The sequence below is a fragment of the Macaca fascicularis genome, chromosome 2, assembly GCF_037993035.2.
Source record: "Macaca fascicularis isolate 582-1 chromosome 2, T2T-MFA8v1.1".
Lineage (NCBI taxonomy): Eukaryota > Metazoa > Chordata > Mammalia > Primates > Cercopithecidae > Macaca > Macaca fascicularis.
Window position 1 is genome coordinate 64,028,259 of NC_088376.1, and position 25,478 is coordinate 64,053,736.

At 40.5% G+C, this 25,478-nt stretch overlaps 2 protein-coding genes across 15 annotated transcripts in view; one reads left to right on the plus strand and one right to left on the minus strand.

Annotated features, from left to right (window-relative positions):
- Window positions 1-669: 669 nt before the first annotated feature.
- B3GALNT1 (beta-1,3-N-acetylgalactosaminyltransferase 1 (Globoside blood group)) lies at window positions 670-23,478 on the minus strand. Of its 11 annotated transcripts, none has more exons than XM_005546267.4 (4): window positions 23,362-23,478; window positions 22,488-22,572; window positions 22,142-22,227; window positions 670-3,574 (listed from the first exon to the last, which is right to left on the minus strand). In XM_005546267.4, exon 4 carries the CDS (start codon window positions 3,538-3,540, stop codon window positions 2,545-2,547), a length of 996 nt encoding a protein of 331 aa, XP_005546324.3. In that variant the 5' UTR covers window positions 3,541-3,574; window positions 22,142-22,227; window positions 22,488-22,572; window positions 23,362-23,478; the 3' UTR covers window positions 670-2,544. The 11 variants fall into 11 exon arrangements, with proteins under 11 accessions (XP_005546324.3, XP_073887442.1, XP_073887440.1 ...); XM_074031341.1 differs by having other exon boundaries at window positions 23,125-23,478; XM_074031339.1 differs by having other exon boundaries at window positions 22,942-23,478.
- NMD3 (NMD3 ribosome export adaptor) overlaps window positions 22,827-25,478 on the plus strand; it is a 166,485-nt gene continuing 163,833 nt past the window's right edge. For all 4 annotated transcript variants that reach the window (XM_015445265.4, XM_015445266.4, XM_015445268.4 and 1 more), the window contains exon 1: window positions 22,827-23,038. The gene's annotated coding sequence lies outside the window, so the exon portion shown is untranslated. The remainder of the gene's footprint in view (window positions 23,039-25,478) is intronic.

The window sequence follows — 25,478 nt, forward strand, 5'->3', positions numbered from 1 at the left end:
AACACAAATATCTTGTAAAACTGCACAAAAATATTCTTTATATCCTTAGTCTATAAACTTTTTCCTATTTTAAACTTTATTTTTTTACTTTTTAAACTTTGTTAAAAACTAAGACACGGCCGGGCGTGGTGGCTCAAGCCTGTAATCCCAGCACTTTGGGAGGCCGAGACGGGCGGATCACGAGGTCAGGAGATCGAGACCATCCTGGCTAACACAGTGAAACCCCGTCTCTACTAAAAATACAAAAACTTAGCCGGGCGAGGTGGCGGGCGCCTGTAGTCCCAGCTACTCGGGAGGCTGAGGCAGGAGAATGGCGTAAGCCCGGGAGGCGGCGCTTGCAGTGAGCTGAGATCCGGCCACTGCACTCCAGCCTGGGTGACAGAGCGAGACTCCGTCTCAAAAAAAAAAAAAAAAACTAAGACACAAGCACACACATTAGCCTAGGCCCACAGGGTCAGGATCATCAGTATCACTGTCTTCCATCACCACATCTTGTCTCACTGGAAGGTCTTCAGGGGAAATAGCATGAAAGGAGCTGTCATCTCCTATGATAACAATGCTTTCTTCTGGAATACCTCCTGAAGGACCTGCCCAAGGCTGTATCAGAGTTAACATTTTTTTTTTTAATAAGCAGGAAGAGAACACTCTAAAATAATGATGAAAAGTAAATACACAAACCGGTGTCATTTATTGTCATTATCAGTATTACGTACTGTACATAACTGAATGTGCTGTACTTTTATACAACTGGCAGTGAAGAGGTTTGTTTACACCAGCATCACCACAGACACGTGAGTAATGCACTAGGCTATGACATTACAACGGCTATAACATTATGAGGCAATAGATTTTCTGCTCCATTATAATTTTATGGGATCACTACTGTATATGTCATTATGCAGTACATGACTATAATCTTCTGCAAAACCAGTCAAATCTAACCATGCCACAAAAATAACTACCACCATCTGTCTTAAAGAAAGTGACTCCTATATGGATGGAGATTAACAAGGGCATAGATCGATTCCATAGAATATTTCATTTAACTGATTTTAATATAACTGGATTAGGTCTGAGCCTTGGGAAACAGAAATCGCCTTGTTATAGAGAACCACACATTACAGTTTTAACTGAAGTTGTCTTTCATACAGGACAATCATAAATATGAATATTACAAGAGCTGACTACATACTTTCAAGTTTATATTTCCTGACAAAGGATATGATCTTTTTCCATCCTATAATTCAGAAAAAAATAACCACTTGCCCTATATAAACTCTAAAAAGAAAACTGCATAATCCCAGGAATAGGGGACAAGGAGTACTCCTCTTTGACCTACTATTAGCAGGTCCAACAAAAGATATATCACCACATGAAGAAATGTCTTAATACAAAAGCACAAAATTTAAATCAGATTTGACTTTACACATTAGGGCTTTCATCTTGATGAGAAACTCGTAACAGCGGCAGCTTCTTTCCTATTTATTCACAAACTGATTGTTAAAAGGAAAAAAATAGGGCAGACTAATAATGCAACTTCGATCTTCAATCTTCTCTTTCCAACTCAAATGCTGGAATATGACACTCTTTTTATAATATTCTGCCCATGAGGTTCTCTCCCTTTTTTTCTGCCTTCAGAGTCCTTTCCAAAAGGAAATTACTGCCTGGCATTCTACATTATTCCTAATTTCCAGGTGGAAAAATGAGACAGATTAAGTGACTTCTAAAAATACTAGGGACTATATTTTTAAAAACAAGACAATAATTCAGATTTTCTTGCTTTAATTCTTCTCTATATTATCACAGTAAAATATTTAACAAAGTCCAAGAGATTACTGATACGCAATAATGACCTATGACTTTACATTAATGGAGTGATATATCAGTAATAAACTGATCAGTTGAGTAACTGGAAAATGTTTGAATGTAAAGAATGATTCACTATCCTGTTTATATTGTATTGAAATCGTCAAAACATTTAAAAACACAGAAAGTTTGGAGTAATATTAAATAATAATTAATAACTGTGAAATACTGCAACATCTTAAAGTACCTATTAAAATGACCAAAAACAGGTAAAATTTTGTTCACTAAAACTTCAGTGAAGTTTTTTGACACAGAACTACATATATTTTTAAATTGGTAATCCACATAAGATACACACAAAACCTTCAAGTGACTAGATTGTTCAATAAATAAAACTCCACACTGTTTTGTTTTTATAGCCTAGTAAGCTTATAATTCAGTAACGCCCTTTTAAGAAATTCTAGTCTATAGAATGACATGTCCAAATTGTTTGGTCCTATTAATTTCTTTAGCAAAAACCTCTAATTCCTTTATACTTAATTCCTCCAAATATCATCTTTGAAGGGCCTAATAAATCACAAGTGTAACCCTCCAGTCTCCAGTCTGTGGGTTCTTCATGAGTTTCAGTTCAGTGTAAGCCAGCACACTGACCTCCCCATGAATTTTCCACAGTACCTACTTTATTTAACACTTTGCACAAAGTATCCTGCCCTTCTAGGCTTTCTGTAGAATGTGAAGTTAATAATGGCATGTGGTGTTCCTTAGCATGACCTGCCAAAAAGTGATGATCTCCTTGGAAGAAAAGCCATGGGCTGCAATCACACGTCTGAGTTGACAGACATCCAAATGGATTCTATATAGAAAGAAAAGATTTGTGTCTTCTGGAATATGAATGTTCACTTTTAATAAATTCAAACAGATCCCGACATAAACATCTTCAAACTTGATGGGTTTTACGTGACCCATCATTTCATAGATCCTTGGCACCAAATCTCTGGACATTATATAACCCAACCCACTGCAGTATGGAGGGAACACCTTGAAAGGATACTCCTGGTATGAAATATGGGTTTTTTGGTAAAATCCTCTATAGGAATAATTATCAATTAGAGGATAACCTGTGAAAAACTTCTCTGAGTGGTTTACGTTTAAAAGATACTTCACTAAATTGCCAGTATTGATGAAAACATCAGTGTCTGTCTTCATGATGTACTTGGCATTGGGGCAAAACTCAGTTACCCACCTGAATGCCATAATGGTTTTCAAGGTCAGGTTATTATATGTGTCTAAAAAATCTTGTCGGATTATGTCACCATAAAGAAGGTGTTCATCCTCTAAGGACAATGCCAACATTTTGTCTTCCTTTTCAGCCTCTTGGCCTAATAAGAAAAATGTAAGAACCTCATATCCCCACCAAGACTTTTTTTCACCCCAAGTAACTCTAATGGCCTGCCTGGCTTTCACATCTGAAGGGTGGGAGGTCACCAGGATGACCAGAAATGGATTTTGATGAGAGCAGTTTGAATGCTCTCGAAGTGTGAAGTGAAAGTCTTGTCTGTAAATCGGCTCATACTCATAGAAGTACATCCAGTTCACGCGTTCTATCACATTGTAGTGGGGAAGGCTGAGGTACCACATCACCAGGAAACTCAGGAGTGACAGCAGCAGGAGGCTCCATTTGAGGGATCTCAGTGACATCCTACTCGGAAGGACAGTCCAGAGAGCCGGGGCCATCCACAGCAGCTCAGAAGCACGCGAGTTGAAAATTCTGGAAGAGTTATCGAAAATTGCGTTAATATTCCATACCCAAAACACATTTTCAAAAGACATCTGACTATCTACTCAAGGAGAAAGGGTAGAACAAAATCTCCAGAGTAAAACAAAAAGTCCTGACTTGAATCTACTTCATTTAACTATAAGCAAATAAATACCAGTAACCAAAACTCTATTTTAGCTTCTTACATCAAGACCAATGTTAGACATCCTTTGATTATTTTTGGAGTAGAGTTATCCTACTCTATCTAAATTAACAGGTTACTGTTAAATGTAATTCTATCCTAGGTGCAGATAGGATAGGGACAGAAAGAGATGGGTAATGGTGGGTTAAAAAATAAATCTACCATAAAAACAAATAAATAAAATGTATCTCCTAACTATAAAAAAAGGATTTAGTTCAAGGGGATATTACTAGCCACATGCCCAAATAAACGAAGGGTCTTTCTCAGCTGTGTGTTCTGATATGGATTCTGGCAAATTCGGATAAGAAAAACCCTATAGTGATCATTATTCTATTATTAGTGACTGCTGATGTGGGATAAGGTAGAGATTCTTCACCTGAAAGGCAAGTCCTCCAGACACAAATAGGATCATCTCTCTTGAGTTTTCAAACACTGACTACGAAACAGCTTTGACTTGCCCCAAACACCACCTATCCCTTCTTTTACCTCATTGGTTAAACTCAAATGCTAGTCTGGACAGCAACTGTTTAAATCAAAGGCCCGTCCTTAGTACTAAGTTTCCACATTTCCCATTCCAACCTCTTCAGAAATCACACACCCAATCAGAATCATGGGACGGAAACTCCTAGAACACTTGCTTTTACACAGAAGCTCTAGCTGAGACAAGAAGAGGCATAGAACATTCAGACTGTAAAGTGACAGCAAGGCCTCAGCTCTGTTCCTGATCTCAAGGCAGAGGGTGGTTTATAATCTGGGATTCCATAGAGCTTTCCTTGCACCATGGGCACAGACTTCAGTCTGCAGGCATTCATGTATGTGTGTTTACTGGACATCTTCTACTTCCAAAGACCAGGCACTAAGGAGACCAAAGGAAGTAGGAGACAGGAGAAAGAAGAAATCCCAAGACAACATGTAAACATGGCACCACAGTGCAGTACACACTGTTTACACCAAATGCTAAGGAATTTTAGCATAAGGGACAGATGAACAACATGAGGAAGGGTGGGCTGAGGAGGCTGCTGGCAGGTGCCCTTTTACCCACAATTATATGGGGGAGAGTTCTTGGAAAGTTGGAATTCACTATGGAGAATGGACATTAATGTCCTTATGGGAAGGCTGGTCTACCAAGGGTTCTACCTTGGGTCAACTTTAGGGTCTCTGGACATACAGCCCCTCTATCTCTTAATACATATGAAAATAACAGGATTTCAAGGCTCCTTGTTCTCTTCATCTGGTCATCTCTTACCTGCCCTGATAACGTCTCGCCACAATTATCTTTTCTGTATGTAATGCTTTCCATATTTTAACCCACACAACGGAATGTAATGTTTTAGCAAACTCTCTCCAGTTCGGTTCCATGTATATGTGTCTTGCTTCTCCACTTACATTCTATGACCTTGTTGGCAAAAACAATTTTTCTCTCAGGAGTCAAAGTGCAAGACAAAGTGAGGCCTACGGCAGGAGTGCAATGGACACTGAAGCTTGATATGCTATCTCCATTTGTTAAAGGATAAAATATAGATCTGTCCATCCACCTCCTATCCTCCCCTATCCCCTTTACTAGCCATACACTGACAATCCCAGAAAAAAACCTGAAGTGGAATAGTTTGAGAACAAGAATTATGAAATTAACACTGCCTTTATATGTTTTCTCCTCACCTGGCTGAGCATTTACATAACCCTTGAGGGCACCATTTACAACTCAGCCACTAACGACTTGTACATTTATTACAACAAGTATCTCATTCTAACAAATCAGCAGATTTTAACAGATTTTGGAAAAACAAAGGAAAGTGTTGTAAGGGGTGTCATTTATAAATTGCATATGGATGATGAAGGCCTTACTACTCTTCAACAATGGGAAGAACTTAAAATGGCAAACCTTATTATAAAAGTTACTTTTTACACATTCTATAAGCCATCGTTTCTAAATGTGAGAATGTTGACTACGGTTATTTTGTCTATCATTTATGGACCCATGAATAAAATAAAGCAGCAGCAAAGAGAGGTGAAACTATCTAGTCCAAAGCGAGGAACGGACTCTAAAGAACTGGCCGGAACAGACTAGGTCACCTACAACACACGTGGCTCCAAAGCCAGCTACTAAAGTCCACTCTCCAGCTCCATCCTTTACCAGCCAGGATGAATGGGTATGTATCTCTTGAAGTCTCAGTTTCCTGTCTCTATATTGAAGATATTAATATAGTGCAAATTAGTGATAATATATGCAAAGCTTCTGGCCTGTGTTAGGTATTCAACAAACAGAAGCTGTTATTATCAGCTGTGGTTCTACCCTTGGCATCATTTCCATCCTATTTGTGTTCTCTAAAATGATTCTTACTATCAAAATAGATTATCCTGAAAAGGAGGGAGGGGCAAAAATTTTTTTCATGTGGTTAAAAAATGTAATTAAAATACTAGGTAAAAATGACATGATGGCTACAAAAAGATGTTTCACAGGAAAATTAAAATATGCTAACATTCTTAGCATATTTTAAGGAACAAAGAGATATGGATAAACCTTCACATTTTGCTAAAAAGTTCATTTAAGAATGTACATTAATCTTTACATTGATCACTGAAAGAACAAATATAGAATACATATCTTCCAAATTGATTGAGAAATAGAAGAAAGTCAGTTATCTGTCTATTCAATGTAAGGTAGGAAAATGGGAAAGAAAAAGAAAAAATGCATGCAAACAGAAAATGCAAAAGATGATGGCAGGAATAAATCTAAATGTGCTGTTAATTAAGGAAACGTAAACTTATCTACTAAAAAAAGACTCTCAGGCTGGGCATGGTGGCTCATGCCTGTAATTCCAGCACTTTGGGAGGCCAAGGCAGGCGGATCACCTGATGTCAGGAGTTCAGGACCAACCTGGCCAACATGGCAAAACCCCATCTCTACTAAAAACACAAAAATTAGCCAGGCACAGTGGTGCACACTTGTAGTCCCAGCTACTTGGGAGGCCGAGGCAGGAGAACTGCTTAAACCTGAGAGGCAGAGGTTGCAGTGAGCTGAGATCCTGCCACTACACTCCAGCCTGGACAACAGAGCAGCAAGACTCTGTCTCAAAATAAATAAACAAACAAACATCATTAATAACGGGCAAAGGAGATGTTATTACTAATAGAAGAAACCATCCAAAAAGATAATTTAACAATCATGAAACTCTATAACCATAAAAACATATCATCAAAATACATAAAGCAAAACCTGAAGAGTATGGGTATAAATGGGAAAATTTATAATGGGAGATTTTTAATAAATCTAAGTAACTGATACATCAAGCAGATAAAAAAGGATACGAATGTTTCAAATAATATTAATCTTGATCAAATGAAACATTTAGTACCTTTCATCTAATAAAAAGAATAGAAACATTCATTCTTAAGACAACATAACACATTTAAAAAGAAAACTAGTAATATTAGGTAACATAAACCTTCTCAACAATTTTAAAAACAATAATATAGGCTACATTCTCTAACCACAGCACAATTATAAATCAATTGCAAAAAATATGGAAAACACTTAAAAAAGTTAAAAACCATAAAATTTCCTAAAAATTTGTTTAGAAGCCCGAGGCGGGTGGATCATGAGGTCAGGAGATCAAGACCATCCTGGCTAACACAGTGAAACCCCGTCTCTACTAAAAATAAAAAAAAAAAACAACAAAAACAGTTTAGAAGCTCAAAATCCTCATATACACAATTTGTTTCATCCATAAATTTAAAGAGAACACCATATCTGCACTGCACACGAGCAATGTAAAACGTTTCAATGCAGGAGCTACTATACCAATCTCTTACTTGAAAATTACTGGGGTGATGGAGGAAAGATAGCATTTTTTATTTCCTGCTTTAAAGAATCATCTATAGTTCAGGGGAAGCAAATAGCTCTAATTGAAGAGAAAAAGCTCTTTATAGAAAAATGCCACTTATAGGCTAGGTATCATGGCTCACACCTATAATCCTAATGCTTTGGGCGGCTAAGGTGGGAGGATCACTTGAGACTAGGAGTTCAAGATCAGCCTGAGCAACAATAGTGAGACCCTGTCTCTACAAAAAATAATAAAATTAGCCAGGCATGGTGGCATGAGCCTGTGGTCTGGCTACTTGGGAAGCTGAGGCAGAAGGATGGTTTGGGTGTGGGAGGTCCGGGTCGCAGTGATCTGTGATTGTGCCACCGCACTGTAGCCTGGGTGACAAAGTGTGATCCTGCTTCAAAAATAAATAATTTAAAAATGTTTTAAAGAAAAATGCCAATTAGAAATGTATAGCAATCACCCCTGCAGTTTCCTGGACCATAGTTTCAGTTATCCACAGTCAACTAGAGTCTGAAAATATTAAATGAAAAATTCCAGAAATAAACAATTCATAAGCTTTAAATTGCACACTGTTCCGAGTAACATGACAAAATCTCACACCATCCTTCTCTGTCCCAGGTGGAACATGAATCCTCCCTCTTCCCAGCCTATCCACACTATATATGCTACCCACCTGTTAGTCACATAGGAGCCCTCAGTTATCAGATTCACTGTCATGGTATCTCAGTACTTGCGTGCAAGTGACCCTTATTTTACCTAACAATGGCCCCAAGGCAGAAAAGTAGGGATGCTGACAATTCAGATAGGTCAAAGAGAAGCTCAAAGTGCTTCCTTTAAGTGAAAAGGTGACCTTGGCATTCCTTGGGTAGGGTGTGGTACTACAGTGGTTTCAGGCATGGTTGGGGGACAGGGTGTTGAACATAGCCCCCATGGATAAGCAGGGACTACTATAGATGGAATGACAGAATAAGAAAATTGTAATTTTGCAATCTTTCATGAAATTACTGATGATTATTCATCAGGGTTTTGATAATAAATAAAAGGTTGATGGAGAATTGGCTATCTGTATGACGCCAAAGTAACACCATGAAGATTACTTTTTAATTGCAAGAACTGAAAAAATATAAACTTTACATTAGAAGATCAGGGTGTCACCACTCTTAACCCAATAATTAATCTTAACATCATAAATGATGGAACAAACACATATTAGATATTTCCTAATGAGATACAATGTAATTTTTAACTGGAATCTAATCAAATTTTACAATAAATACAGAGGATAGAAAGAAAAGCTAAGGAACATCACAAGAAAGCAATCAAATCCATAAATGTATGTGCATAAGATAATAAATAAAAGTTGGTATGTCTTCCAATGGAATCCCATATGATAGCTAAATGAACTGGATTTGTACACAGTACATCAATTTAACTCTCAAAAATAAAACATTGAGTATAAACAAGTTATATAATGATACATGTATAAATTACCATTTATAAAAATTCTAAAACACAAGAAATGATTAGCCTTTAGAAGCAACTATGAATATGATTTTAATGGGACTACAGGAAATAATGATTTTAATGGGACTATAGGAAAACATACCACACCCATCAGCAGGAAGAATGAAAGGAACATGTGGTTAAAGGGGAAAAAAAACACTGGTCACAAATACTATACTATAATTAACAGCTGCTAATTCAGGGCGATGGAAATATAGGTGTTCTCTAATGTTTAGTTTTCTTTGTATTTTAAGTTTATGAAAACAAACAGGAAAAAAGCATAATAAAAATGCTTTGGATATCAGAGCCAATCCACCCTAAATCTTGACGGCAACAATGACTAGTTGTATGACCTTAGGCATGTTAGTTACCTTCTCAAAAGTTTCATTTTTCAGCTATGAATCAGGCATCACAAAACCAATTCAATTATTGTGAGGTTTAATGGAAAGAACTTGGGTTAACCAGTCAGCACAGAGCCTGGCCCAGGACCAAGAGCACTTAATGGTTTCTGAATATTCCCAACATAAAGCAATGCTAAATTTTTGAGGTTATAGATATCCTAAATTTCTGATTTGATCATTACACATTGTATGTATGTATCAAAATATCACATATACCTTATAAATATGTACAACCATCAATCGATAAACATATTTTTAAAATGATACTCAGCCATATACACAAAGGCTCAACTGAAATGGCCCCTGTGTTCACAGCATGTGTGTGTCACAGAAATCAAACTGGCCAGAGACCTCGGATTGGCTCATTTCCTGATAGTGAGAGCACACGGCAGCTGGCCTGCCTCCTTAGGACAGCTGAGTAGTGGGCTACAAGGACCCTGACACTGTTCTAACTCCCACGTCCCAAAGGAGGGACGGAAAGAAGAATCAACAATAGCGATGAATAGAAAACAATATGAAAAGGCCCAACAGGGAAGTATGCTATTGTTTTATTACTGACTTCTTAAATAATGCCACACATCACTGTCAAGAAAGAAATTACAACTTAAAAATAATTTCCATTTTCTAAAAGATAAACTTGACACTGTGGTTCACACCTATAATCCTAGCACTTTAGGAGGCTAAGGCGGGAGGATCGCTGGAGGCCAGGAGTTCAAGACCAACCTGGGGGAACACAGTGATACCCCATACCTACAAAAAATTTTTTAAGATAAATTTGTGCTTATATTAACTACACATGAATTTGCCAACTATACTATAAGCAATTTCCATTAAGCAAACAGTTCTTATCTATCCCACCAACTTAGTGCAATGCTGGGTGAACAGCAGGCCACCAGTAATTACTTGTTGATTTAGGGGTTGATCTGCAGCAGTTGAAAAAACATCTCACATACTAGAAAAGCTCAGAAAACCTCCAAAAATAAAAAGGTTATCAGCTTCCAGTGTATTAAGTGTACCAATGCTTCAACCATCAATGAAAGCACCACTCTCAGAGGGGGTAATCAGCACCTCCGTTATTAAATGCTGTAGCTTTACAGCAGCCAAAGATGGCCGTCTCCTTCCCAATGCCTCAACAATCACAGGCTGTATCTCTGTTTTATCTACAGGTGTTACAGACGCAAAAAGGCTCCGTGGGCCAAAACAACCAGAAATCATTCAAACAAACTATTATTATTATTATATATTTTTTGAGATGGAGTATTGCTCTGTCACCCAGGCTGGAGTGCAGTGGCGCAATCTTGGCTCACTGCAACCTCTGCCTCCTGGGTTCAAGCTATTCTCCTGCCTCAGCCTCCCAAGTAGCTGGGATTACAGGCACATGCTACCACGCCTGGCTAATTTTTGTATTTTCAGTACAGAGAGGGTTTCACCATATTGGTCAGACTGTTCTTGAACTCCTGACCTCATGATCAACCCACCCTGGCCTCCCAAAGTGCTGGGGTTACAGGCGTGAGTAACCACACCCAGCCTAAACTATTCTTTTTTTTTTTTTTAAGTGGAGGGCTTCTCAGAGTTTTTAGTATGTTAAGGTACATTCTCTGAGAAAAGGATATAATATGCAATGTTTCTCAAATTTCTGTGAACAACGAGCCAATTTTAATAGGTTTAATTTTCAGAGCCTCTGTCAAGACTTGTATTCCACACCTTTGGAAACCCCATCTTAGGAGGTCTCTGTATTTATTGATTTAAGAGGTCAGTTTCTGTGAATTATTAAAACCATAAAAATTGTAGTTGTAGTCTGGAGTAAATACAGATTGGTTCATTTACTTCAGACAACTTTTAGGAATTATTAAAGCTGAACATATATGTGCCCCACAATACAACAATCCCACTTGAGGCAGGACACTCACCATTAATGTGTATGTATGTCAAGGACATCAAGAAATATACAAGTGGGGGCTCAAGTCCTTCTAATGGCAGCCCCCCCTCAAAAAATGTACAAGAAAAGTCATTACAGCACACTAGTCATGATAGCCCCAACATGGAAACAACCCAAATATCCACCCACAATAGCAGGCAGAAATCCATATAACAGCACATTATCCAAAATGGACAAACTACCACACCACATCACAGCATGGACAATCTGCCAACCATAATGTTGTGTGAAAAAAGCCAAGCACATAAAGAATAGACACTATGATTCATTTACGCCAAGTTGAAAAGTAGGCAAACTAAGCTATGGTGTTAGAATTCAGGACACTGCAACCTCTGGGGAGACAGAGGAAATATAACTGGGATGGAATGAGGGGACTTTCTAGGTGGTAGCCATGTTTACTCTGACAATTCACCTTACAACTTTTTGCATGTCATACTTCATTACAAACATTTTTTAAAAGCCTAGCAGTCTGGTCAGTCATTCTGTGTATCACTGTGGGCACTCAGTGTTAACAAGTATTAACAATGGTACCAGGAGATGGCAACAGTAACTGCTTCCAGGCACCAGATCATGTAATCTTCATGAGAGTCCCATGAATTAAGGTGCTTTAAAAACCCCTATTATCCTCTTTTAATAGGTGAGAAAACTAAGACTTAGGGAGAATATGCTCAAAATCACAGGCTTGTAAGTGGTGGAGACAAACTCAAACAAGACTCCAGATCTCACGTTCTTGGCTGCTAGATCCCAGGGAGTGTGCTGCCTGCTCGCTATGCTTCCTATGCTAAGGAGCTCTTCTGACCAGAGCTGCTTTGAGTTTTAATTTCTTGCAACCATTGAACCTTGATATAAACAGTATAGCAGCATCACAGCCTTATCATTTTCACAAGGAAGACTCAAAATTCCTACCCTTAAAACCTAAAATACAAATTTTTAACAAGAATAGTAACTAATCGTTCATGCAGATACACACTTTTTTATTTTACTACAAAAACATACTGGAGGTCACTAGAAAATAAATGGGGGTATTGGTGTTCAAATGCAAAGACTCCAGGAAAACAGACAAACAGAGATACTACAACAGCACAACTATTTAAGCCAAAATAACCCGAAACTCTTTCCTGGAGTGCAAAAACGTTGGTTATTTCCTGCAAAAAGAAATCAAATGTAATCATTAAAAAATATATTTATTCTAATTGCAAATGTAATATTATGTTCATTACAGAAAATTTAGGGAATGCCAAAAAAGCAGAGACAATAAAAGCTTAAAAATAACAATATTAACATCAAAAAAAAAAAATTTAGAGATGTGTCTTGCTATGTTTCCCAGGCTGGAGAGCAGTGGCTATTCACAGGCACAATCATCCTCGAACTCCTGGCCTCAAGTGATCCACCCCAGTAGCTAGGACCACAGGCATGTGTCACAATGCCAGCAACAATGTTTCACATTTTTTATGAAGATCTGTTAAGTCTCTGGCTGCAAGGGTTTATATAAGCCTCTTTCTCATCTGCTACTACTACTCCCTCCCAATCCTATTTCAACCACATGGCTTCCATTATTTTTGATTTTTTAAATTTTTTCTTAATTAAAAACATATATAAATATATAGAGATGGGGTCTTGCTATGTTACCCAAGCTGGTCTCGAACTCCTGGACTCAAGCAATCCTCCCACCGCAGCCTCTTAAAGTGCTAGGATTATAGATGTGGGCCACCAAACCCGGCCTGGCTCCCATTCTTATCCCTGAATATGTCAACTATTTTGCTCCCTTGCGGAGCCTGCACTTACTCTGCCCCTCCAACCAAAAAGCTGGTTCTTGGAAAGGCTGGCTCCTCATGCCTCAGATCTCAGCACAGTGTCACTTAGGAGAGTCCGTCCCTGACCCCTTATCTCAAGTAGTTCTCCCAGCACTTATTTTCTATCACATCCCTCATTATTCCCTTCCGTAAAGTACATGAATGTGCTTTGGTTAAGGAATAGGCCAAGGCGAACATTCGGGTCAAAGTGACTTAGCAAGTTTAGGGCACAGGCGCATACTTAACTTGTTAGATAACCTGTCTGTGTAAGTTTATACTTGGCTTTGAGTCGCTATTGTTTGTAAAAGGTATAACTGCCCTGCTGATGCTGTGCACAGGGCTTGAGTTGGCTTGACATGGCTTGGGGGTGCACTAATGCCCAGAGAGAGTGATGCTACTGACCCCTGTAAGGGAGAGTGGGTCGCCTCGGGAAAGAGGACTTATGTCCAGAGGGAAAATATAGGCTGCTAACCCTGATGCCGGCATTGTAGGCCAGGGAGTGCAGCTGCAAGGGTGGGGGCAGCAGGAGCAGGCTCATAAGAGGAGCCACAAAGCTGAAGTAAACAGCCAAGATAAAGAAACTGTGAGAAAGAGTTAGTGTAAGTAAGCTGCTGATTAAAAAGCTGCTGAATAAAACTACATTTCACCTGCCTACAGCCCCCCGAGTGTTCATTCAGCTATTCGCCCATCCACCCACTCCCCTCGGACCTCAGCTGGGACTCAAACCTAACATCTTGTCGGACATCAGCTGGGACTTAAACCTAACACCTTCTCAGCATTTAACCCTATCTAGACTTTAAAAAATCTATTTCTATTTGTTTATTGTCTGTTCCCTTCAAAAGAATGTAAGATTGAAGAGGGGGAAAACCTGACCTATCTTATTCACTGCCATATTTCCAGTGTCTAACACATAGTAGGCGCTCTGTAATATTCGCATACTTTGTAAATGGTTTGGTAACGTACTTTTATCCACTTAGTAAATATTGCCAAGAATAAATTGAATCCAAAAGTAAACTGAATTTGTTAGATTATGCTTTTCTTTTTTTTTTTTTTTTTTTTTGAGGCGGAGTCTCGCTCTGTCGCCCAGGCTGGAGTGCAGTGGCGCGATCTCGGCTCACTGCAAGCTCCGCCTCCCGGGTTCACGCCATTCTCCTGCCTCAGCCTCCCGAGTAGCTGGGACTACAGGCGCCGCCACCACGCCCGGCTAATTTTTTTGTATTTTTAGTGGAGACGGGGTTTCATTGTGTTAGCCAGGATGGTCTCGATCTCCTGACCTCGTGATCCGCCCGCCTCGGCCTCCCAAAGTGCTGGGATTACAGGCTTGAGCCACCGCGCCCGGCCTAGATTATGCTTTTCAACAGCTCTCTTCTAATAACAAAACCTTATTGTAATAGGCTATGCTAACTCTGATCATGTGCATTTTAAAAGGTCCAAAAAAAACAAACGAATTTTAGCTACATTTTAGGTCCAAGCATGCTAGATTCAGGATCATCCATATGCTAACTATTATAGATAATTACCAAACTACTGTCAGTTTTGCAACATTCTAACTTTTCTTCTACATAAAATACTGCAAAGGGAGTGGAAATCTTAATTGCCTAAAAAAAGGTCCTGTGCATATTAATTCAAATCATCATTACATCAATAATGTATATTCCTTATTATATAACTCACGTTATCAATTCACATATTTGAGGGAAATTTCACCAGTACCCTTTCAAACTAAACACATTAACTCATAAAGCAATATAAAACTCTACCATTCAATTAGACTCATCAATTACACATCTATTTATTTTCACAACTCACTGCTGCTTTGTGTTTGAGGATCTCCCCTGATTATACAGAAATAAACACAGCCAGTGCCATCTGACCACTACTTTTTTCCTCTCTTCTTTAACCCAGTGGTTCTCACTTTGCACACATTACAATCTCCTGAAGAACTTGAAAAACACTGGAAGCAAAGCTGGATGCCAGACCAACTAAATGAGAGTTTCAGAGCATGGCAGGGCTCAGGTGGCAGTAATTTTAGTTTATGTGCTGCCAAAGCGAGCACCAGGTGGCAGTATTTTTAAAGCTCCCAGGTGATTTGAATGCGATGCCTAGACCCCTCCCCCAAAGTGTATGGGCACCACCTGGGAGTGTATTAGGAATGCAAAGCCCCAAGCCCCACCCCAGACCTAGTGAATCAGAAACATTTTTAACAGGTGCCTTGTGGACATACTGAAGTTTGAGAAGCAATGAAATTCACTTCAGCAAATTACTCAACCTTTTTAAGGTTCAGTTACCTTATCTGTAAAATGGGAGCAATAATACCTTCTCGTGGGGTTTACTGGGAGAGCTACATGAAATAAAACGTCCTAAACATCTAGGATGGGGCTGGCACACAGTAAGGGCTAAGTAGATGGTATTGCTGCTATTATTAGAGTCCACACTATATGCTTCCTCTACAAATATTATTTGTCTACATCTCCTTTACAAACCTTGCTCCTAACTCCCAAATGTGTCTTACATGGCATGACGTTCTCTATAATACAATTAAACATGCAAATAAATCTTAGTGGATCCACCTTCTCCTTCCAAATCAGTAATTCTCCTCCTAGAGTCCAAGGATTCTGTTTCCCCTAGATCTCCCGCTGCCTGATGTTCTGCTATCCCACAAATACGAGCCCCCAAGAACTACTGGTAGAGATCCACAAGGCCAAATGCGCACTTCTTGGTTCCTCCTCTGCACATGTGCTCCCCTCTCCCGGGATCTTTCTTTCTGCCCCATAGTCTTCCTACAAGTGAACATCATTTTTTTCTGGGCACCACTCACACTGTCAAAAGTCTCGCCATAGGCACTTGTAGGAACTGGAGGAGAGCTGCAAAATACAAGAACCTTTTCCAGCTGTAGTGCATGTGATATTCAAGTGGCGTCAGGCTACTTTATTTGAGGATTGTGCATATTTGATATGATTTACATTTTTCTCCATACTTTGGAGCATACAGCTGGACATATAATAGGAAATTTTATTTACTGAATGAATAGCAATTGGTATATTTGCTTAATTTGATAACACGTAAAAATGAAATATACTTTCCTCTGTCAGGGCAAACAAAGGCTTACATCAAAAAGAACCTGCTTTCTACTCTATCCAACTTCTTCATACTCCCCTCTCTCCAAAATTTTAGCAATAGTCCTTGCCTGGTCCTGGCACTGTAGTAAGCATGTTTTGTATTTCCATTTGTTTGATGATTACAGCAATCTTACGAAGTAGGAACCATTATTATAACATTTATCTTTTGGCTAACCAGCCTGAGATTTGGACACCTGTTCACTAGTCAGGGTGTCAGAGCCTGCAGAGCCAAGCACTGAAAACTCGGCTATCTTCACCACCCTAAGTGGAGTCTGTAGCCACTGCACTACAAAAGCTTCCTTCCTGCCTTGTTTTATCCTACTGGCCTGGTGTCTTCATACTTTCATAATGCAACACCTCTGTTCTTCCTCAGAGGTGAAGAGTTGTCAAAGTTAAACCACAAACTTTTGCGCAGGCATGGTGGCTCATGTCTGTAATCCCAGCACTTTGGGAGGTCAAGGCGGGCAGACTGCTTGAGGCCAGGAGTTCAAGACCAGCCTGGCAACATGGTGAAACCTCGTCTCTACTAAAAATACAACAATTAGCCAGGCAAACTGGTGCATGCCTGTAATGCCAGCTATTCGAGTGGCTAAACCAGAAACTTTCAAGAAAGGGAAGTCTAGTCCAATTCCCATGCAAATCATACTGAGCTCTTCCAAATCCTCACCCAGTTTTCAACAAGTCTTCCCCAACAAGTTCACTTTTTGTCAATGGAGAAATCCCTGAAGGGACTAATGGTAATCTGTATTCCAAATAACCCTGAATATGTTGCTGAGACTCTGTAAACATTAGTGAACACTTATGACACAAACACAATGACCATCAGGAGCTAGAAGAGATTCCCTGAAAATGCTCTGTTTGACTAACCTAAGCCCCATTTTCAATAGGGTTCTTCAAAACTCCTAGACAACACCTAAGAATCAAGCTTCTCTGTAAAGAGAGCTGGGCACTTAAAGTCCTTCTGAACAAAATTGGAAAATGTGAGTAATGACAGTGGTTAGATGGCTTAAAAATCGGCTGATCCATCATAGCCAGTGTATTTTTCATGCAGTCATTTGTTCAAGAAACATTTCTTGGCCTTGTGCTGGACTCTGGGAATAGTGTTACACAAAAGTGCCAGAGACCTGCCCTCCTGCTGATGTTCTAAGGTTGACTGGAGCATCTTTGTCAAACTGGGGGAAAAAAATCACAGGCCTATCTTTAGCCTTTTCTCATTTCATACTTCTAATTAAAGACAAAGGAATATGGGCTTATTCAATTTTGTAGGCAAGAAAAACACAGGAAAAAAATGACAAATTCATTAAAATATGTAATTACAATCCAAAAGGTTTTAACAGGTGAGAAAAAGCTAAAGACAGCAAGATGAAATTTGATGGGAACACATTTATTGTCCTATGTCAGAGTTCGAAAAACCAGCTGCACAAGAGCAGGATGGGGGGCCATTTTAACAGCAGCCTACACAGACCTTATGGTTTAGCTGAGTATGAGTCCAATACGATAAAAGGTGGTGATGTAAAGGAATAACTGGGCAGTTAGGAAACAAGGATTCTAGTTCTGGCAGGGAGGCAAGTCATTGAATTTGAGGAATTATTCCTCAACAGAATTTTAGGGCATTGGGCTAGGTTACTTATCAGGCTCCATCTGGCCCTACCAGCACAGAGATGATGTTCATTCTTGCACACCACTGTGTCCCCAGCACCTAGCATAGTGCCTGGCACATAGGAAGCACTCCCAAGTACTTGTGAATGAATGGCAGTGCTAACAGAAACCCTACAAGTGAATACTAGATTGTGTCCCCCTTCTCTAACACACACAGACACACACACACCCCCCAATACACTCCTAGGTTCAAGAAAGCATCTGGGCAAAAGGGGTCATAATTCCATAGCCCCATATGAGTTCCATTTCGAAAGGGTCACTGACAAGTTAGAAGAGGGTAACTCGTTCGGTGAAGGGTTTATCATCTGCATAAGGATTGCATGACATGTGGCTGAAGGTACTGGGATGTTCTGTTCTGGAGGCAAGAAAAACTTAGAAGGGCCATGGTAGAGATTTTCAAATTATTTTGAATAATATGTAAGTATCACTAGGCAAATGAGAAACCAAAAATAGTGTTATTCTAAGAAATGTCAAAGGTCCCTTCTAACTACAAGGTTCTACAACTTTGTTATTGACATTTAAAATGTAGTTCATAGAAAAGGTTTCATTTTGGCATATTTTAAATTGTTCATTTTTTTTAAAATTATTATACTTTGAGTTCTAGGGTACATGTGCATAACGTGCAGGTTTGTTACATATGTATACTTGTGCCATGTTGGTGTGCTGCAACCATCAACTCGTCAGCACCCATCAACTCGTCATTTACATCAGGTATAACTCCCAATGCAATCCCTCCCCCCTCCCCGCTCCCCATGATAGGCCCCGGTGTGTGATGTTCCCCTTCCTGAGTCCAAGTGATCTCATTGTTCAGTTCCCACCTACGAGTGAGAACATGTGGTGTTTGGTTTTGTGTTCTTGTGATAGTTTGCTAAGAATGATGGTTTCCAGCTGCATCCATGTCCCTACAAAGGACACAAACTCATCCTTTTTTATGGCTGCATAGTATTCCATGGTGTATATAATTGTTCAATTTTTAAGAATGAATTTGAAGTAGTTACTGAGTTTAAGAAAAAGCCCACCTCGAGCACCACTCTGTAGCTGTCACACAGTTTTAGGTAGACAGTGAGTATAAATACCTATACTCCATTACCATTTCTCAATTCTGCCCTTGAAACCCTGCTGGTTGCAGCACTACCACCCTCAGGTATCTTCTAAGATATATGGGAGAATGTCTTTCATTAAAGCCTCGTTAAAATGGAAGCCTGCTGCTTCCGTGTGCTGAGGTAGAAGACACCTGACTTTTTAAAGACACATGTAAGTAAGACATATTATATATACTGTTTGCAAACAAACTACTTTCTTGTAGGTAAAACAATCCCTGTATATGAGAATCTCTGATAGATTTCTGGGTTGTGGCATGCAGAATCTTTTACGGATTTCTGGGTTTGGGCTGAGAAAAATGAGGAGCAAACAAAAGCAGCAGGACTTCAGAAGGAAAATTTAGCTGCAATTTTCTTTTTGCTTCTGCCCTACTGCATATTCCAATAAAAACATAAAAAATCACTCTTAATAATTTGCAATACACATCAGGATTTTTAGCAGGGCTTTTTTTTTTTTTAAAAGGCATAGTGAACTTCTGGACACTAGAGTTTATAGTGCTTCTAACTACAATTTACAAAGCACATTTCATGACACTGTTAAATTTGTGTTAACATCAATCCCATTTTTCAGGGAACAGTGCAGCCCAGGTAGAGGAAGACATGGAATCCAAACTCAAGCCCTTCAGCTCCAAATGCCAAGTTCCTTCTGCCAGGGCACAGTGCCCTGGGAGAGACCACCCTCACACCTAATCTCACAGCCTCCTGAGATTCCTGGGTGGGAAGCAAAGAATGCAGCAGAAGCAGACACACCTTTACACTCGGGGTGAGTAGTTGGAGAGCACCACGTGATACAGCAGTCAGTGGGAAGAGCCAACAGGTCAACCCGGTCCAGGGAGCTAGGAAAACTGGAGCAAAGATCACACAAGTCAGGCAGAACAGCAGCAAGACTGCCCTGAAAGCTGGGCTTTCTGTGTCTGTTTTGTTACAAACAGCTTTATCCACCGGAGGAAGGGCATCAGGGAGCTGCTCTAGTTAACATTTCTTCCCATTACTACCCTAAATTGAGAATATTACAGATCTTTACCATTCTTGTTAGTTAAGCCATCAATTACCTTTGCCTTAGTCATCTGAGGGTATTTCATTCATTCACTCAGTGTTCTGGACCTGTGTTAGAGGTTGGTGTAGCAGCTGGGAAGCAGACAGACAAGCCCTGTTCTCAAGCTGCAGACACTCAATGCAGAGCACGGTGGAAGACTCACAACTACACATTTCATACCGAACATCATCAGTGAAGCCCACCTAGAGAACATGGGGGAGGCTTTCCAGCTCAAATGTTTCTAAATTAGTGACCAAAATCCACAGCAGGGAACTGAGCTTGCACTCTCAGAATGTGTTAGTGCCCAATAGAGGCATAAATTTACAGCCTGTATCAGTATAGAGAAAGGAACTATTTAATACTAAGAGATAAAACTTGATGGTAACTTTTTATCTTAGAAAGTGCGTAACTCCATTCTCAACAACAAAGTCTGTAACCAAAATAGTAGTCAAATGTAATTCCAGATATGAGATATAGTTTGAGCCCTCATGTCATGCTGCAGGAATAGGTGGCTGCAGACTTGTGAAATGCTTTAAGAGGAGGACTTTGTTATTCTAACATTTATGAGACTGTTCAAAACGCACAGCTTGAGAGTTTAGCAGAAATCCATGTTCTATCCCAGAAGTGGGCAAACTTTTTTCCCCCATAAAAGGCAGATAGTAAATATTTTCTTTGTGGGCCCTAGGGTCTGTCTCAGCTACTCCATTCTGCTTTTGCATAGAAAGTGGTAACTCCATTCTTGAAAACAAACTCTGGAAACAAAACAGCTAAATATAGTTCTAGGTAAGACACACAGAAAGAGAAGCCACAGACAATGGGATCCTAGTTACCTACCTGTATTCAGAGTCAAAATTACATGGGGTGGGAAACTGATAACCTACTCTAGCTTTTAGTTCCTTAATATCTCAGAGATTCAAGGAGTGCACGTTATCTCCCCAGCCAAATCTCCCAACCTTCAGGCACTTGGGGCTCTACCCTACAGATGTTCTGTAGCTTCATCTTCCTTCCCCATGCTGATGTGGCCCTACAAATTGCCGTATTTCTAGCTCATCCTCTCATCTTCCCCTAGCCTCTAATTCACAATATGCCAAAAGGCCTGGTAACAAAAGCAAATCAATATTTATAATATACAACTTTTTTATTAGTATAAAAGCATTGTCCATAGTCCCAAGAGAGATGTTTGCCTAACAGTTTGCTGTTAAATGAACTGTAACTTTTGAATGCATCTGTTGTGCAAGGTCATTAAGAGTATCCTGTTTGATCCCACATGCTTGACCCCATTCATGTGGCTATCTACCACACAGTGGGAGTTTACCCCACAGTGAGCAACAATGATCCATCCCTCTAAAAGGTTATTTGGTCTGGACACAATGTAGTTGTGAAAGGGACAAAGGCATTTCCGAAAAGGGAGTTCTACCTGCATCATCCAATGGTGGATGGAACAAAGCTGGAGGCTGGGCACAAAAAGAGACATCATCCATCCAAAGGCGAAAGAGAAAAAGTACTCAATGGAGCATTTTCTTAGGGATAAAGGGAGTTGAGTCAGAACTTGAAGTTAAATATAACCAACTGAATTAACTTTTTATAGTTATCGGGTTTTCCTGAAAAACCATGGTATTTTAGTACTTCAATATTTTAGAAAAAATATATATTACTAGAGCCAGGTGAGGTGGCACACACCTGAAGTCGTGGCTACTCTGCAGGCTAAGGTGGGAGGATTATTTGAGCCCAGGGGTTCTAGTCTAGCCTGGGCAACATAAAGAGGCCTTGTCTCTGTTTTTTAAGCAAGAAAAAAGACAGAAAATATGTATTATCCAAAATGGCTTAGTAGAGTTTCACTGTTGAAGTTCTTCAAATCCTCTGATGAAAGAATCATACTAGAATATACAACAAACTTCGTGGCTACATAAATGATCCTTAAACGTTGTAAAGGGCATTATTACGGACATTATTAACCAATTAGGATAATTTATAAGTTATAAGTAAGATGAACTCACCTGTGGAATTCCAGATGAAATTTAAGTTTTTTGTTGTTTTCTGTATTCCATAATTTAATTAAAACACTCAGATCTGCTGTGAATTACTGAACAGAAGAACAGAAAAAAAAAAAGGCCATTCATTTGAATGAACATTTTAGTCTATGAGGGCAAAAAATGTCAGTCTCTTATCTCTTAAAAAACAGTTCTCTTCTACAGACTGATACATGTTCGATAATTTGTGCTTTTATCAAGCATCGACACATACTAAGAGCACAAATTCAGCGCCCTCCTTTTGCTTAAGCCTCCTGGGAGAAGCTAAAAAACTTGTTCCCAGTCAAACACTGCAAACCCAAATTTTCCTTACCTCTGAAAACAGAAAAAAAAGACATGGTTTGGCAATTTCTTCCTTGACAGCTTTTCCGACAACACAGCCACCTTCTAAACGCAAACTGCAGAGGAAACAAAATCATGAAAGACCGGCAAATCTTCCTCCTAAATCCAGCAGTAAGAAGGTGAACGGATACTGAATTCAACGACTACCCGTGCTTGAGGATGGCATCATTCCTTCCTGCTTGGAAAAGTGACACTCCGTTGCACCCCTAGGAATCCTTTTAAAACGCCTTGTATGCTCCTTAACACCGCCTGTAGGAATCCTGTAGCCTTAGCCCCGTGGGATTTCCTTCTCTCCCCGCCCCTTCTCCTCATTCCCCATTGACTTTCACATTCCTTTCCAATCCCTCCGACAGCCCTGCGCCGGGGCCCTTCCCCATAGCTCCAAGAAAGCGTTCGCCGCAGGCCTGTTAGGAGCCCACCAATACCGTAACACCGTTCCCGTCCTCTTCCTCCGCACCGCTGCAAACGCCCCGGGTCACTACCCGGATCTGACGGTGGCTGGACCCGCACAGGCGACGCAAGGTAAGGTGGACAACCAGCGGCTGCGGCCGCGGCCTGGGCCCTCCGCGTAGCCCACTGCCCCACTGGGCCCCTTCTCCCGCGCTCACCGGACGCGGGGAGCTGCTGGTCGCCGAGGCCCGAGCCCGAGCGCCAAGGCCGGGCGACTCTACCTGGGCCACGCTCCGCTCCAAAGGAGTGGGCGGTGCCTCCGGCCTAGCTGCCGGGGTCTAGGCGTTTACAAGGATGGCGCGTTCCAGGAAAGGCAGGTCCAGTGGACACGCCCGCCACCCAGTCGCAGGTCTCAACCGCCTCGGAGACTCTGCAGGGCCGCCCTTCTTACTCACCTCCTGTGCTCGGCGCGCACCCAGCTCGGAAGCGGGAAGGTGGACTGCGCTCCCGCTCTGCGCACACACGCAGCCTCCCCGCAGCCGCACGCACGGCCGGGCGCGCGCAGACCACGCGCCGGGGCCGCGGCCGGAAGCCCCTGGCTGCACGCGCGGGCCCAGGTGGCCCCCAGCCCTGTGAGCTTGCATGGCGCGCCCTCTGGATCCTCGCGGTCATCTTGCATTCCGAGCACGGCCGTGTTATGTGTGCCTTTAGCTGATGCTGGCCAAGATTACACAACTTAGTGGCAGACATCAAGCTAGCATTTCTGTTTAAGATCCTTGGCCTGGAGGCGGCCCTGGAGGGATTTTCTTGTTAAACTTCATACATAACTAATTAGGAAAGCAGAAACCTTAGGAGGAGTTCTGTCTCAGAAGAAATGCCCGTACTTCTTCTGGAATCGATGGGAAATGGAGTTGGGGGTAAGAGAGACACGTCAGGTTTCAATGGCCTGTGTATGGATGGGAGTCCCAGGGAGTTGCTTTTGTACACCTAAGCATAGCTGACCTAAACTCTCAGATCCATCTCCTCAAACTCCTTTTACCAAGATGTGCAGTATTGATTGTACTGGTCCTTTCCTCAAAATCAGGTGGGTCTGAATCATGTATTTAACCACTACCACGCCCAGCCGTGAGCACCATCCCTGATTGTAACCCACACATTTGCATCAAGACTGTAAACGTGGCCCACCATTTCTTTTTGTTTATTCTTTGGCCTGACTGCTTCTTCCTTATAGCCTTTTTCTGCAAAATTACTTATGATAGTTTGAAGGTTCTCTGAAAATAATAAGGGTGAATATAGAGATCAAAATGGGTGTGCAACAAAAGTAAGTATAGATAGTAGCAGTGTAAGTCAAGGACTTAGTTGGCACTGCATAAATAATCAGATCTAAATTATAATAATCAGATCTAAATTATGGTTGAGATTGTTTTCCTGGTTCCAGCCTTGGCCGGTAGCTGTGTCCTTTGCAGAGGGTAAAGTGATTGCTGCCCTGCTGCACGCCTTTATCACAACCATTCTTCACCCCACCTGGGCTGACAGTTCACCTCACTAAGTCAAGGAGGTCCATTAATAACAAAACCAGACAGGTTTCACTGCAGATAGATTAATATACTGAAAAAATAGACCTCTTATTTGGAAGAATGCTTTAGGGCATTAATATTATATTTTACAAATTCTGTTTCTTAAAATTTTAGAAAAGTTGTATTTCAATACTGATTTTAAAAATGTTTTGAATGTCCTTTGAGTAACCAGCAGGTATATGTGCTCATAGCTGCCAAAACCTCCCTGGAATGCAAAGCAGAGCCATAGACAACAGATTGGGGTAAGAAATTCTCCTAAATGAAGTGAGACAAAAAGGTCCAAAACCTTACGAGATTATTTCCTTTGAAGCAGTCTCCTTTTTCTTTGTGTAGCATTTATCAGCTTGTGCTTGAGTCATCTATTGCTGCAGAGCAAACTCTTCCAAAATATAGTTGCTTGCAAAAATGTCAATTTAGTATTTCTCATAATTCTGAAGGTTGGTTATGTGGTTCCTCTCTGGTTTTGATTGGACTCATTCATACAGATACATTCAGCTGTAGCAGGGGTTGGCCAAATTTTCTGTAAAACAGGATCAGATAGTAAATATTTTAGAGTTTGTCTCTGTCACTATTCTTCTTATTTATTTCTTATTTATTTTTTATAAGCTATTAAAAACCCAAAGCTCAAAAGCAGGCTATGGCCTACAGGCTGTAGTTTGCCGCTTCCTGAACTGGAGAATCAGCTGAGCTGAAACTCCAAGGTGGCCTCACTCATGCGTCTGCTGTCGGCTCCATGTGGCCTCTCATCCTGCAGTAGGCTATGTTTTTGGTCTGTGGGCAACATCCAGAAAACAGCAGGCAGAAGCTGTAAAATTTCTTAAGGCCTAGCCTTGGGAGTCACACAAGGTCATATACGCCAAATTCTACAGATCAAAGCAAATTGCGAGGGCCTCTCCAAATCCAAGGGACGGGCAAATAGACTCTGCCTCTTGATGGAAGGAGCTGCAGATAACGTGGCCAGAACTAGCTAAACTAAGTGTCAGGAACTTTATTCT

Coding starts and splice junctions, on each gene's coding strand:
- B3GALNT1 (XM_065540134.1), bottom strand. CDS start 3,540: ATGGCCCCGGCTCTCTGGACTGTCCTTCCGAGTAGGATGTCACTGAGA.